The sequence below is a fragment of the Gekko japonicus genome, unplaced genomic scaffold, assembly GCF_001447785.1.
Source record: "Gekko japonicus isolate JY-2015 unplaced genomic scaffold, Gekko_japonicus_V1.1 scaffold1909, whole genome shotgun sequence".
Taxonomy (NCBI): domain Eukaryota; kingdom Metazoa; phylum Chordata; class Lepidosauria; order Squamata; family Gekkonidae; genus Gekko; species Gekko japonicus.
The window spans coordinates 21,285-37,788 of NW_015160890.1; the positions used below are offsets into that span (position 1 = coordinate 21,285).

The 16,504-nt window shown below is 47.2% G+C and overlaps 1 protein-coding gene across 1 annotated transcript in view; it reads right to left on the reverse strand.

The window, feature by feature from the left end:
• Nucleotides 1-842: 842 nt before the first annotated feature.
• Nucleotides 843-16,504, reverse strand: part of LOC107120784 (transmembrane protein 254-like) — a 15,903-nt gene continuing 241 nt past the window's right edge. Inside the window, exons 2-4 of the mRNA XM_015423555.1 lie at nt 6,629-6,732; nt 5,719-5,778; nt 843-2,617 (exon numbers count right to left, since the gene is read on the reverse strand). Coding sequence (XP_015279041.1) covers nt 2,461-2,617; nt 5,719-5,778; nt 6,629-6,732 — 321 coding nt within the window. The 3' untranslated portion in view covers nt 843-2,460. The remainder of the gene's footprint in view (nt 2,618-5,718; nt 5,779-6,628; nt 6,733-16,504) is intronic.

The window sequence follows — 16,504 nt, forward strand, 5'->3', positions numbered from 1 at the left end:
AAGAGTCTTCTCCAGCACCAGAGTTCAAAAGAATCTATTCTTCAGCGCTCGGCCTGCCTTATAGTCCAACTCTCGCAGCCATACGTGACTACTGGGAATACCATTGCTTTGACCATGCGGGCTTTTGTTGGCAGGGCGATGTCTCTACTTTAAATTTATTTTTAAAAAAGAAAGAAACAGACTTTTAAGAAGACAGATTATAACAGCAGAGGCACACGATTTCAGAAGGCAAAAGGGCTTTGGCAAGCAACGGAAGAGCATCCAGTGTTCTTAAAAGCTGCCCCAAATCCAAAGGTACAGGGGGCAGCTTCAGGAAGCATCACAGTGTATGACACGTACCTACAGTCCTGATGAGAGAGTAGCTGCCTACCAAAAACTAGCAGCACAACACACTGGAACAATGTAAACATTTCCTCATAGCATCCACACCTCGGCCCAGCCTCGTGGATCAATCCAAGGTCCACAACGGCCTCACTGCAGATCTGTTACTGGTCCTGAACCCACTGCTGTGCCGAGTCACATCCTGTGCGTGAAGATCCGAGGGGAGCTGTCCACACTCATCAGCAGCGGGTTCCTGGAAGTCTGGCCGGGAATGTCGAAGGGTTGAAGGAAGTCCGCTCTGCAAACTTAGCCTCCATCCAAAGTAGGACGTAGGTTTCGACACAGTCCCTGACGAGGGGCGTCTCTCTCCGACTGCCAAAAGTGGGCCTCCTCCAGCCACCGGGAGGGATCTCCCAGAATGCAACTGCGCTGTGTTCATCTTGCTTCCTGGCTGAATCCAGTTTGGTCCCAGAACTCCAGAGACCACTGCTGTGCCGAGTCACATCCTGTGCATGAAGATCCGAGGGGAGCCGTCCACACTCAGCAGCAGCGGGTTCCTGGAAGTCTGACCGAGAATGTCGAAGGGTTGAAGGAAGCCCGCTCTGCAAACTTAGCCTCCATCCAAAGTAGGGCGTAGGTTTCGACACAGTCCCCGACGAGAGGCGTCTCTCTCCGACTGCCAAAAGTGGGCCTCCTCCAGCCACCGGGAGGGATCTCCCAGAATGCAACTGCGCTGTGTTCATCTTGCTTCCTGGCTGAATCCAGTTTGGTCCCAGAACTCCAGAGATGAGCTGCCACATAACAAAAACGGACCCGGCTGTACGGCACGTTTAGTGCAACGTTTATCACTTCATAGCGACCAGACTAAAGTGCTGGGGGGGTGGGGGGGAAAGTGCAAGAAAGGGCCAACCTAGAGAGGATAGCATTCTTGTGACCGCTGCAAGGGCGCCGTCGTCCTTTTAAATTGATTTTAAAATGCTGCGAGGGCCCAATCCTGACCGGGCGTGCAGTGCTGCACTCTTAAACCCACCCATCCACCCCAAGCGTTTTCAAGAGTGGAAACAGCCCCTTTAGTGCTTAGTAAGATGCAGGAGGGAGGGGGAGAAACAAGAGCCCCTCACCCCGCTGCACTGCAGGCCCGGCGGGGATCGGGGCTCTGGCATTTTAAAATCACTCTAAATCCTCACAGGGCAGCCACAAAGACACCGTCGTACCCAGCTTGGCCCAAAGACGACAGGCTGTGGACCCTGCGATCCTGGAGCCATCCCTTCCTGAGCGAAGACAAAAACGTGTGAGCCGGAGGCTAAAAAACTGGGAGCTAGCTCATGCCAACTCAGCTTAGAGGGAACACTGAATCCTGCTTACTGTGGAGGAGGTCCCAGTAAACACATCAGGGCTTCCGCTTGAGATCTGGGGTTTGCTATTTTATTTGGCTTTTAACGGAAAACGTTTTAAACGACGGCTGTAAAGCTGCCTTGAGCCATGAGGAAAGGCAGGAGATAAAGGTTTTAAACAGCGAAATAATAAACATGGAGACTCTCGGGCTGTCAGAGGCGCCATTCCTCAAGTTGCCAGGGGAGGTGAAAGCAAAGCCTGAGACTGCAGGTCCCAGAGATGCTTCTGGAGACAGAAGCAGCGGCGGTCAATCAGATCCTGACTCGGCCCCTGGGCCGCTTTTTCCTCCCCCTCAGCGTAACCTACCTCACTGGGTTGTTGTGAGGGTAAAACGGAGGCGGTGGGGCTGACGCCTGCCACTCGGGGCCCCTTGGGGGAAGGGGGCAGGACACCAAGGCACTAAATTAATGGCACAGCAACTCTGTGTCGGGTGGGTGGATGGGGGATATTAGCCATTAGCCAGACATCACGCGTCTCAGAAACGGAAGTTCTAGTGGTACGCCCTCCTGCCCCTCTAAGGCCACTGGTAGCGGGGGACATTTGCTTTTCCTCCTCTGACCACATTATAAAGGTCCCTGTTTAATCAAGAAGAATTTCATAAGCTCCTTTCTTCACTTCCCCTAGAGCTGCAATACCAAGAGGCACCTCTGGAAGATGGGAAACTTTTTCCAAGCATCTAAGTAGTTCGCAACACCTCCACCCTCAGGCAGAAAACGACACCCAAAGCCCTGGCCGCATTTTTTTTTAGTGTTCCTTTTTCTTCCGGTCGAGTCGTCCACTGGCGCCGTCTTCTTCCTTCGGCGGGGTGTAAATCAGCAAGAGGAAAAAGGAAGTCAGTCCAAAACAAAACGTTTGAGCGACCCACCGGAACTGGGTCAACGGATCTGTGATGCCCTTGTCCCTGCAGAGGAGACACAAGCCAGACAACTTTCAACGGCTATTCATACTGCACAAGTCGACATTGGGGAGGGAGGTGGGGAGGTGGGGAGGGGCATAGAGACCTCCGATCAACAACAGAGAGGCGGAAGAGCCTGACGCCATTTTAAACTTGTTAGATTTGTTAGAAAGCTTTAATTTGTGTATGACAATTTTAGACTGTAACTGGATACGCTTTTTAAGATGTCGCTTCTGAAATGTATTCATGTACTTACTTTGCAGTGTTAATTTATTTATTTTAATACCAGTGTACTAATATAGTCTACAAATTAGTCTGCAATGATAGTTTTGCCCTTTTGTGCCTATCTTCTTTAATGACTTATTAATTAATTCCTCAATTTATGCAAATTGTGTATTTAGGTATTAATTCGGTATTATAACGCTAGTTAATTAAATATGAGTTTTTTTAATTCAATGCTTTTAATACCTGACTAATTAAGTTAATCAATTTAAATAGTTTAATCAGATTAACCAAAATGAGCCATTTAATCCCGTAATGCTACTTCATATCAATTTAATCTCAAATTTAATCTTATTTTCTTCCCTACCCTTTATAATCCTTTACAATACCTTGGGGTTTGTTTTTTTTTGTTTAAGTCTTAATATCAGTTATTGCTAATTATCTATCAACTGATGTGTCTACCTTTTTATCTCCCCCCCCCCTAATTTTGTCTAGCACTTTAAGGGCCACTCGACTGTGATCAGAGCGGGATTAAAATGTGGAATTCACTGCCAGAGGAGTGGTGGCCACATGAATAAACAGCTTTAATTAGACCTATCCTCTATGATTCTGTCTATCAGTGACTACTGGCTCCGGTGACTGAGGGGAACCTCCACGTTAAGGGGCACTAAGCCTCTGAATCCCAGAGCCAGGAGGCAACCTCAGGGGAAGGCCTCGGCCTCTCTGCCCTGTTGTTGGCCCGCCAGAGGAACTGGCTGGCCCTTGTGTGAGACAGGATGCTGGACTAGATGGACCCTCACTGGTCTGATCCAGCAGGGCTCTTCTGGTGTTCTTATCAGGGGAAGGCCTCGGCTTCTCTGCCCTATTGCTGGCCCTCCAGAGGAACTGGCTGGCCCCTGTGTGAGACAGGAGGCTGGACTAGAGGGACCCTCACTGGTCTGACCCAGCAGGGCTTTTCTGATGTTCTTAGGAAGGCCTCGGCCTCTGTGCCCTGTTGTTGGCCTTCCAGAGGAACTGTCTAGCCACTGTGTGAGATGGGATGCTGAACTAGATGGACCCTCACTGGTCGGATCCAGCAGGGCTCTTCTGATGTTCTTCTCAGGGGAAGGCCTCGGCCTCTGTGCCCTGTTGTTGGCCCTCCAGAGGAACGGGTTGGTTACTGTGTGAGACAGGAGGCTGGACTAGATGGACCCTCACTGGTCTGACCCAGCAGGGCTCTTCTGATGTTCTTATCAAGGAAGGCCTCAGCCTCTCTGCCCTGTTGTTGGCCCTTGAGAGGAATTGGTTGGCCGCTGTATGAGACAGGATGCTGGACTTGATGGACCCTCACTGGTCTGGACCAGCAGGGCTCTGCTTATGCTCTTATCAGGATGTGCACAAAACTAACCGGGAAGGGAGAGTGTAAATCTAGAAATGAAAAGGCAGAAACTCTCTCTAAGAGTTTTTAAGGCAAATAGTAATACGCATAGGCATATTTTGAATATATAAGCACACACAGCATTTCAAAAGAATGTTCAAAAGAATGTAGTGCACATCATACAGTCACATAAACCACAGACTGATGATACTTAAAAGTGGTACGATCCAAAATAGCCCACAAGCGCAAGCCTGCTAGACTTGATACCATTGAGTTGTGAGTTTGCGAAGAGGCCTTGGACTCCACTTGATAAGAAATAGTATTTTGGTGTGTGCAGGGTCATCACTGCACCTACCTTGACTCAACAAACCCTTTGATGAAGGATTGTCTTCGAAACAGTCTTCAGATAACGTACGCTACCACCGACTGTTATTGCCCCTAGGAGGGCTTGCGAGGGACTAAGTCATGCAATCGCACCCCTGTAGAGACTTCCGAGGTGTCCTGGTCTTGAAAAAACACTGACTCTTGAAAGCTTATGCCTTGACAACTCTTGCAGGTATTGAAGGTGCTACTGGATTCAAATCTAATTGAGAAGGCACGGATCGCCATCGTGGACCTGACTCTACGATCAGGAAGACAAATATAAAGCCAACAGTCGTGATAGTCTGACCCGCAATCAAGTCATAAGACTTATAAGAATTGCTGTACATGTATTATGCTCTGAAGCATTACAATATGATACACAACTTAATAGAATTTATAAACCAAGGTACATATAAACCAGGATCCAGAAAAAAAACACTGCCTGTTAATTGAGATCAGCGTCCTATCTGAATTGTGATATGCTTAAGACTTGTCTAACTTTTATGAAAATGAGAGCTTTGGCACCTGTATAATCTCCTGAAGAAGATTAATTTTTTGAAACATTGGTAAATAATCCGGAGACAACATTGTACCTTGGTTTATAAATTCTATGTACCTTGGTTTATAAATTCAATGAAGTTGTGTATCATATTGTAATGCTTCAGAGCACAATACATGTACAGTAATTCTTATAAGTCTTATGACTGTTGATTGCGGGTCAGACTATCACGACTGTTGGCTTTATATTTGTTTATCTACGATCAGGAAGTACATCACAACTCTCACCACCAATCTCAATTTTTTTAAAAAATGGGTAAGACAACTCCAAAGTCTGTTCTAGGCAGAACTTAATACAGGCCCAGGCTTAGCAGATGAGGTAGAAAACCTGCAGTTGGATGGTTTTACTTCACACCTTGTGACGAAACACGCTCGACACCCCACAGATCCCTTCCCATAGAAAACCGGCATGTCAGGGAGAGAGTAGAACAAGACACACACACACCGAACATAGCACTTCCTATGTGCAGGGAATGTTTTTGTATAGGAGAGCTCACATCTGGAGTGGCACAATTCTGTAGCCCTTTTTCGACCTCACCTGGTGTTTCTGAAATTTTCAAAGGGAGGGAAGGGAGAGAGAGAGAGAGACAGAAAGACAGACACTTACCGGCACAGCTTGAGACAGTAAAGTGCTTCCCCAACATGAATTAGCCAGACAATGGCATACCTGAAAATGAGAGGGAAAAGCATTGGTTTTATTTATTTATTTATTATTTACATTTCTATCCCGCCCTCCCCGGAGGCTCAGGGCGGCTTACACGGCATATCGCCAGATAATACAATAGAACTATGTTGCTTCCTATCTGGCCTGAAACATTCCAGTAAAGTAAAGGTAAAGGTTCCCTTGCTCAAATCCGACTCTAGGGTTGCGGTGCTCATCTCCGTTTCCAAGCCGAAGAGCCAGCGCTGTCCGAAGACGTTTCCGTGGTCACGTGGCCGACATGAGTAAACACCGAGGCGCACAGACCGCTGTTACCTTCCCACCGAAGTGGTACCTATTTATCTACTTGTAATTTCTTGCTTTCGAATGGCTAGGTTGGCAGGAGCTGGAACCAGAGACGGGAGCTCACTCTGTCATGCGGCGCACTCGGGTCTCGAACCGCCGAACGACCGACCTTCCACAGCCTGCAGTTCAGCGTCTTAACCACTTGAGCCACCGCAGCTCCCCTTTTCCATTCCATTCCAGTACCCGAGGAGGAAGTCTGATTGGCGCATTCCTCACCAAAATGTAATTAAAATGTGTGGGGGGGGGGCTCTCTTGCCCCTCATTGAGCTGTACCCTTTATGCAGCTACAGTTCATGTTGACCCAGGGCTTTAAAGGGGAGGGGGGCACTGCATCTACAAACCTCCCAGACCTATACCACCCAGGTTTGTACACCGAACTGCCTTCTCAAGCACGCCCGATCAAGACCAAGCTGCTGACCCCGACCCGTAAGCCCCCATCCCCACCCTGTGACAACCAGGAGGGCAAAGTCACACGGAAATTGGAGCTCCTTTTTTAAAAAATTCAGCTTACCCGATATCAACAAAGATCTTGTGATTCTCCGCCAAGTATCTTGTGAAGGTGCCTATTGGTCCCAGGAAGTCATAGGGAAACGTTTCCGCTGAAAACACTACCCACTACGAGAGAGGGAAAGGAAACAGGCATATTCCTGAGCATCGAGTAGACATTTCTACATAGCCTTATCATTCTCCTCACCACCATTTTACCCTCCCAAACAATCCTGTGAGGTAGGCCAGGCTGAGAGGATATGACTGGCCCAAGGTCACCCAGCGAGCTTCCTGTCACTTTTGCCTTATTTAACGCAAAAGAGAGAAATCAATGAGATGTACATAAGGAGGACTTTGTACGGACACAACCTGCCCTCCTCCCACACCACCTGGAAACAAACAGGATTGCGACAGCTGTTCTAGACGAAACGGCAACTTGTTCTGTTTGAGAATGAAAGGGGGAATGCCATTATCTTCTGCAACTGATTCAGAGCCGGCCTGCAAGTCTTCAATAGTCTCTTGAAAGCAACTGATGAGACAAGTGTTTATATGTTTACTTCATTTATACCCTGCCTTTCTCCCCGATGGGGACTCAAAGTGACTTAAAAACATAAGAGAGAAGCCAATGGCCCATCCAGTCCAACACTCTGGGTGCGTTCAGACGGGCCATCTCAGAAACGGATTTTATCTGTACGATCACACGGTCACCATCTGCCTCCCGTCCCCAGCCATCGCTTTCCAGCTCAAAACTGCTTTAAACCCGGAGTCCCCAACCCAGGTCCCCAAGTGGTGTTTTCCTATTTCTCCGGCTCCAGACGCATTTTTCCCCTGTGCGATCGCTCCTCCAGTGTCGAGCCACTTCCGGTTTAAACCCCCTCCCTGCTCGAAAGCTGCCCAAGGCTTCCGCTTTTCACCCGCCATTTAAAAAAAGCGTTGGCGGTGTGCGCATAGGCGGAGGGTCCGCCATGGTTATTAAAAACAATGTTTAAACGGTGCCTAGTTTTCAGCCTTTAGACGAGTTCGGGATCTCAGGGAGGCCATTTTCGGCGGTAAACGTTTAAAGGGAAGTGTCCCTTTAAAGTTTAAAGGGAAGTGTCCCTTTAAAGTTTAAAGGGAAGTACAGCAGTCGGGTTGAAGAAATCGCTGTTCTACAGATGGCTGCCTGTGCGCGTGCCCAAACTGAGAGAGAGAGAAAAACAACACCGACGCGTGTGGGCGGCGGGGAGCAATGTGGCTGCGCAGTGATCCGGAGCAAGGAGGTGAGTGTGATCGCAATTCTCCAGGTTAAAAAAAAACCCGCACGGAGCTGGAGCAGTTTAACCCGCTCCCAGACGCCGTCTGACCGCACCCTCTGTGTCACACAGGGGCCAAAAATTCCATTGTTCCACTGTTATGCACCTTCTCAGTTTTACCCCTTGAGGTAGGTTGGGCTCAGTGTGCGATGGGCCCAAGGTCGCCCAGAGAACTTCCACGGCAAAGTGGGGTTCAAACCTGGGCCTCCCAGATCCTAGACTCTGACCACGACACCACACTGAGACAGCCCCATCTTCTGTGGCCCAATTGAACCCCACAACAGTTTCATCTGTTCCCCGACTTGCTTTGGCAGAGATCTCCGTCCAGTCCCCACCTGGGACCCAATGAGCTGCAAGCAGATGACAGGAAATCACCTGACATTGGTCACAACGAGAAGCAGGAGGACTAGAGTTAGGAACTTCCCAAGAGTCAGAGGGGACATTAAAACACCTGGGGATAGGGAACGCAAGGAGCTATACCATAGGGAGGGTTAGGCATCTAGTGGAATCTTCTCTGCCACAGAGAGATCTCACGTCATCACCAGTGTTCCCTCTAAGCTGAGTTAGTGTGAGCTAGCTCACAGTTTTTTAGCCTCCAGCTCACACATTTTTGTCTTGGCTCAGGAAGGAGGGCTCCAGAGCAAATTAATTTATGCAGCAGCCAAATCGCTCGCTCACAACTTTAATGCCAGTAGCTCACAAAGTAGAATTTTTGCTCACAAGACTCCACAGCTTAGCGGGAACATTGGTCATCACGCTACAAGGTCCTGACTTCTCATAGATTAAACTGAATCTCTGGAACCAACCATGGGGGAAATGTGGCTCCCGTACAGCTAATGTCGAACACATGTGGGGGAGCCACACGACAGTAAAAAAATTTTTGGAAAGAGGGTTGTGTGAAATACATCAAACGGCTGGTTTCTATTTTCCTGAGGATCCTAACGTCTGTGATAATGTTCCCATTGAACACAGATCTATGATATGGTATATACTTACTACCCTAGCACAGGCTAGCCTGATTTCATCAGATCTCAGAAGCTGGGGCCATGGCGTGGTGTTAGTTCTCCGCACCCTCTACCCCCGTTAATAACAGCAGCTGCTCTTAAATTTGCATCTCTCTCAAGGCTCTATAGGTACGGGAAAACCCAGCAGCAAGAAAAAGGCATCAACAAACCTACAAGTGACTGACCTAAAAGCTTTTCTAAATAAAACAGAAGCGGTCCTGCAAACTCTAACTACGACCACTCCGAAGAACAAAATGGCCACCGAGCCAGAAATCATGGGAGGAAAATGAGACACAGTCACAAAATGACAAACGGATTGATATTATTTCCTCATTGAAATCAGATATATTGGAACACACTGACGCAAAACTAAAACCAATGGGAAACAACTGGACAATATTACCGAATTGTTGCAACAAGCGCCACAAACAGCTAATATGGCTATGGAGACTGGAGGCGGTACAAGAAGAGATCAGATAGCTACAGAAGAAAGGCAACTGGGGAACAGATCTCAGAATCTAAGCAGGGTCAGCCCTGGTTAGTATTTGGGAGATCACCAAAGAATACCAGGGTTGTGACGTGGAGGCAGGCATGGAAACCACCTCTGAATGTCTCTTGCCTTGAAAAACCCCATGCAGTGGCCAGAAGTCAACTGCAATTTGGCGACACTTTCTACCACGTAGACTTACTGCTGGCAAAGACAAGGATTGTAAGCAGCTGAAAATCTTTCACAGGATTTAACACTATAGATCACTAAAATCCGGCAGAGGACAAAATGAAAAGAATTAGTACATCGTGAAGAAGTAGAATAAATCCAGTTTTTCAAACGAGCGGCAACCCTTTTATGACTTCTGGGGTGAAAAGCTGCACCTCGCTATAGATTTGTATAACTGTGCTATTGTTTTTCTTCTGAGAAACAGGCTCCAAAGGTATCGGCACAGAAGTGCCGTTTAACGTACAGTTTCGGGCAAATGTGGCTAAATGGGACAGGAAAATGAAAAACCGGAAACTACACTTGCAGGTGACGATGTGTAGAAGAAAAGGTATGTGTTGAGGTAAGAGATAGAGGTGTTATCATAGATAATGACAGCATAGGCGAGGAGATGGAGAATAATTTTACAACTATGTTTTTGTGTCCTACCATGATTCATAGTTAGCTTCTCTTGCTGAGCAGATCACTTCATTTAAAGATATAATCGTTCATAATTTACCTGACTCACTGACAGCCAGCTGCCTACGGCCTGCGTGACTCACTGTGATCTGTAAGACTGTCATAGAACACGTCTATATCGTGTATCTAAAACGAGACTATAATTTAAAAAAAAAAAAACTGCCGATGCCTGGGACCAATGTTCCCTCTAAGCTGTGGAGTCTTGTGAACAAAAATTCGACTTTGTGAGCGGCTGGCATTAAAGTTGTGAGCGAGCAATTTGGCGACTGCATAAATTAGCTTGCTCTGAAGACCTCCTTCCTGAGCTAAGACAAAAAAGTGTGAGCCGGAGGCTAAAAAACTGTGAGCTAGCTCACACTAACTCAGCTTAGAGGGAACACTGCCTGGGACCCCAAGGCCAACTTTTAGACAAGGAAAGGCAGGACGGAAAATGCTGTCTCAGGGAATGGGCTCACTGCACCGACTCATCAGGGAAGGAAAAAGCACCCCATACATGCTCAGAGGCCAACAACTGATGCTCAGGAGTAAAGCTGTTTTCCTTGCCGGGTGCCATCTAATTGCCCACCCTTGCTCTGCTCAGCCATTCCCACCCTGTTTCCTCGCTGGCTGGCTGACGAGTTTTCCTCAGCTTTGAGGATGCTGCTTGTTTTGCTGTCCATATGCTAAGACTGCTTTTAAATTAACTGACTGTGTGAAAAAGACGCTAACACTGGTTCAATAAAGACCAAAGCATTGATACAATCATATAAGCACAATCAAGTCCAATCTTAAAGTAGAAAAGTTTCCTCTTGAGATGAAGGCGTATGAAGAATGATAAATGAAGAATCCGGATATTAAGAACTCCGTTTCGAAGAACTTCCTCAGTAATTAAACATGAAAGAAATTACATCATAACAATAACAACACATACAGTGTAAGGTAAAATAATTACAGTAGTAACAAGATATGATGACAAAAATTAGCAAGTTTCTTGCTAGTTTTTGTCATCATTATTCTTTTATACTTCAGTTTATATCCTGTTTATACTTATGGTACTTGACTTTTACATGTTTTAACACAGGAGATGTGTTGCTGTAACTCACAAGAGTGCATATAACCTATTTGAAGATATATTGTTTCAGGTATTTACACATATCTTGTTACTACTGTATTCTACTATCGGTGTGAATATTTCTGCTCTCGGGTTGGAGAGAGTCTCCTGCTTATGATGTAATGTCCCGCCGGGAGGATTCCCCCGCGCGAGTTGGATTTCATTTGCTTAGCTAGGTGAGGCATCAGAGTATATGTATGGAGTTCCTTGCACTAACCGTTATCCCTGACAATGTTCCTGTACCACTTGGCAACAAACTTGTATTCCAATAAAGCATAACTTTCCTGAAGAGTGTGCGTGGACCTGCATGTTGTAGACCCTGACACTTGTATACCTACACCAATGTTCCCTCTAAGCTGAGGAGTCTTGTGAGCAAAAATTCTATTGTCTGAGTCACTGGCATTAAAATTATGAGCAAGTGATTTGGCTACTGTATAAATTAATTTGCTCTGGAGCCATCCCTCCTGAGCTAAGACAAAAATGTGTGAGCTGGAGGCTAAAAAACTGTGAGCTAGCTCACACTAACTAAGCTTAGAGGGAACACTGGCCTACACTGTGTTTTCCTTTTTGGTTGCTGTTTAAATTAACTGACGGCATCCTGTTGCAGAGATGCTTATTTTAAGGTCTATTTGAGGTGGATAGAAGGGCTCTAAAGATCCTCTCAATAACCCCCATCCAACATTTTATACATATGTGTCAGGGGGTGTTTGTAACACTCCTGTTTTTACAGATCTCTACATAAGCAAAGCTTTTGACTGAGTGGATCTTAAAAACATAAGAGCCCTGCTGGATCAGACTGATGGTCCACCTAAGTCCAGCATCCTGTCTGACACACTGGCCAACCAGTTCCTTTGGACGGCCTATACCACAGCATAGAGGCCAAGACCTTCTCCTGATCCTCCCTCCTGGCTCTGGGATTCAGAGGCTTAGTGCCTCTGAATGTGGAGGTTCCCCTCAGCCACCATGGCTAGTAGGCCACTGACAGACCTCTCCTCCATGAATCTATCTAATCCCCCTTGAAAGCTGTTTATTCCTGTGGCCATCACTACATCCTCTGGCAGCAAATCCCACGTTTTAATTACTCTCTGTGTAAAGCAGTAATTCCTTTTGTCCGTCCTGAACCTAATGCCCACCAGCTTCATTGGATGCCTTCGAGTTCTAGTATTTTAGGAGAGGGCGAAAAAGAAATTCCCTTTGTCCGCTCTCTTCACCCATTGCATAATTTTATCAACCTCTCTCATGTTCCACCTTAGTCAACCCTTTTCGAACTTGAAAGGTCTCAGACTCTTCAGCCTTTCCTCAAAGGGAAGGGGGCTCCAACCCGCAAATCATCTCGGTTGCCCTCCTCTGTACTTCTTCCATACATCTACACAAGGGCATTACAATATTGCAGGTTTTATTCCCAATCCATTACTTAATAATCCCTACCATAGAATTTTGTCTTTTTCACAGCAAAGAACACTGGGTGGACACACTTTCATTGAACTGTCCACTATGACCATAAGATATTTTCCCCTGAAAAACTATGGTTGGTTTTAAAAGAAAAAGGTGTGCCACAGCATCTGATTATTTTGATGTGCAACCTGTACTCCGGACAAGAGGCTACTGTTAAGACAGAATACGGAGAAACAGAATGGTTTCCAGTTGGCAGAGATCCAGGCCCTGCGGGACCTTGTGCAGTTCCGCAGGGCCTGTAAGACGGAGCTCTTCCGCCAGGCTTCTGAGTAGGAGCCGCCGCCGCCACTATCCCACCACCGTGGTAGTGCTTCATCGTCTGCCCCTATCATGGGGGGCAAGCATCCCCTGGCAGAAGCGCATAGAACAGCGCTGCTGGAGACTATTGAGACAGCTGGCCGCCGAATTGGGTTCATTGTTTCCCATCTTGGGTGATTTACATAGGAAGATCAGAGCACCTTGATTATTGTATGGGTTTTAATGTTGTTTATTCTATTGTATTTTATCTATTCAACTCGGCTTCGCCGCATGTTAGCCACCCTGAGCCATTGGGAGGGCGGGATACAAACCTAATAAATAAATAAATAAATGGTCAGACCAGGATGTATTTTTCTCCCTATCTCTTCAATCTATAGGCAGAATATATCACGAGGAAAACTGGATTGGATTTAAATGAAGGTGGAGTGAAAATTGGTGGAGGGAGCATTAATGGCATAAGCAGATGACACCGCATTTCTAGCAGTAAATAGTGAAGACTTGAAATGATTACTGCTAAAGGTTAAAACAGACAAAGGTTAAAACAAAACTGAACATGAAGAAGACAAAAGCAATGACTGCTGAGGAACTACATGACTTTAAGGCTGGCGACAAAGAAGTTGGAATGGTTAAGGATTTTCTTTGCCTCGGCTCCATCATCAACCAACAGGGAGAAGGCAACCCAGAAATCAGAAGGTGATTGAGACTTAGGAAGGGCAGCCATGAAAGAGCTAGAAACGTTTCTCGAGTGTAGAGCAGTGTGCCTTCTAAGCTGTGGAGTCTTGTGAGCAAAAAATCTACTTTGTGAGCTACCGGCATTAAAATTGTGAGCCAGCAATTTGGCCGCTGCATAAATCAGTTTGCTCCGGAGCCCTCCTTCCTGAGCCAAGACAAAAATGGGTGAGCCGGAGCCTAAAAAACTGTCAGCTGGCTCACACTAACTCAGCTTAGAGGGAACACTGGTGTAGAGATGTGTCATTGGTGATCAAGATCAAGTTAATCCTTGCCTTAGTATTCCCCATTACTATGTATGGGTGTGAAAGTTGGACAATGAAGAAAGTTGATTCATTTGAAATGTGGTACTGTAGGAGAATTCTATACATACCGGGACCGCCAAAGAGACAAATGTGGGTTCCAGATCAAATCAAACCTGAACTCTCCCTAGAAGCTAAAATGACTAAACTAAGCCAGTTTGGTGTAGTGGTTAAGTGTGCGGACTCTAATCTGGGAGAACCAGGTTTGATTCCCCACTCCTCCATTTGCACCTGGCTGGATGACCTTGGGCAAGCCATAGTTCTGATAAGAGCTGTTCTTGAAAAAAGAGCAGTTTCTGTCAAGAGCTCTCTCAGCCCCATCTCCCTCACAGGGCGTCTGTTGTGGGGTAGGGGAAGGGAAAGGAGTTTGTAAGCCCCTCTGAGACTCCTTTGGGTAGTGAAGGGCGGGGTATAAATCCAATCTCTTCTTCTCTCTTCTAAACTGAGGCTATCGTACTCTGGTCACATTACGAGAAGACAAGAGTCGCTGGAAAAGACGATAATGCTAGGAAAAGTGTACGGCGGCAGGAAAAGAGGAAGCCCTCGGAAGTGAGAAGACAGCAGTCAACCACTCACACACAGCCCCACATAAGCCTCTCCCAACGGACCCAGAGCGTTTCAGAGGGGAGCCGTGTTCATCTGCAGTACAACAACTAGATTTGCGTCCAGTAGCACCTTCGAGACCAGCAAGACTTCCAGGACATAAACTCTCTACAGTTCCCTCATCAGATACAAGGAGGAATAGAGAGCCATTCCACCTTGTATCTGACGAAGGGAGCGCTGACCTTCGAACACTTATACCCCCCCCAAAAAAAATCTTGTTGGTCCCTATAATGCTACTGCGCCCAAACCCAGCTCTCCCGTCAGTAACACTATACTTCTCCGAAGGCTCTCTCCTGCTGGCTTTTATTTAATTATCATTTAATTTTGCATTTGCCCAGCATCTAATTTAAACTGGGCTCAGTATCCATGCAATGATGGGTGCTGCCTTGACCTGGATAGCCCAGGAAAGCCTGATCTTGTCAGATCTTGGAAGCTACCTACTTACCTACCTACCCTGGAAAGTATTTGGATGGGAGACCTCCAGAGAACACCAGGGCCGGGAGGCCAGAGGAAGGCTGCACCAAGCCACTTCTCTGAACGTCCTCCATGACCCAGTAGGAGTCACCACAGGTCGCCATAACTTCCAGGCATGGGCACACATACACACAATGCAAAAATAAAAAAAAAATAATAATGGATGAAGGGGCTGGAGAAATAGTGGGTTGCTGCTACCCATCCCGAACTGAGATCTGCCTCCGTAGAAGGCACCACATGTAGCCGTACCAAATGGAAATCCATCAGCCTTGCGAAGGTATCTGAAGAAGTGAGCCATGACTCACCAAAGTTCCTCCCCCCGCCACAGACTTCGTTAGTCTTTCAGGTGCTCCTGGACTCCTTCCTACTGCTACAGACAGACTAACAGGGGTCGAATCTGCATTTGTCTTTCCCACCAGTGTCCCAACCTTCTGACACCATCTTTAAAAAAGCTGTCCACATTTGGTGCCGTTTTCACACCTCAACAGCGCTAGCATACTTTTGCACCTCCGCATATGCTTAGTGCCCTTTCGTGGGGGCTCCACAGTCATTGCACTTCTGCACTGCTTTAATCTTCTCCAAGCAACATTCAAACAAGCATAGAGAAAGACAGCATCACAGCAGCACGAATGGATAAAAGGAAGCCCTTCTTCACCCAAAGAGTGATAAGCACATGGAATTCACTGATGGCGGCTACAAGCATGGACGGCTTCAAAAGGGAATTAGATAAGCATATGGAGCAGAGGTCCATCAGTGGCTATTAGCCACAAGGTATAGATAGGGACTCTGGGGCAAGGGATGCTCTGTCTTCTTGGTGCTTGGGGGTGGGGTCAACAGTGGGAGGGCTTCTAATGTCCTGGCCCCACTGCTGGACCTCCTGATGGCACCTGGTATTTCTGGCCACTGTGTGATACAGAGTGTTGGACTGGATGGGCCTTTGGCCTGATCCAACACTGGCTTCTCTTATGTTCTTATCAGAGGGAATTAGATAAGCATGTGGAGCAGAGGTCCATCAGTGGCTATTAGCTACGAGGTATAGATAGGAACTCACAGGCTGAGGCAGGTGATGCTCTGTCTTCTTGGTGCTTGGGGGGGGGCAACAGTGGGAGGGGCTTCTGGTGTCCTGGCCCCACTGCTGGACCTCCCAAGGGCTCCTGGTATTTTTGGCCACGGTGTGATACAGAGTGTTGGACTGGATGGGCCATTGGCCTGACCCAACATTGGCTTCTCTTATGTTCTTATGTAAACTGATTTAAAAATGCAAATGCCATCAAGGGATACCCATCTTGATCGTCTGGCGCTCTCCACCCTCCCTCTCAGTCTCGCCTACCCCACAGGGCTGTTGTGAGTAGAGAGAGCCATCTACGGCCACACCCTGACCTCTCTTTCTGGACAAACGACGGCAGGCCAAGACCAACGACCCCTCTTCCCACTGGAGTCAAAGGGTCTGAAAACTGGTTCCCCCCCCCCCTCCCAACGACATAAAATAAAGAAACCTCCGCCCCAACTGTGCACGCAGGAGG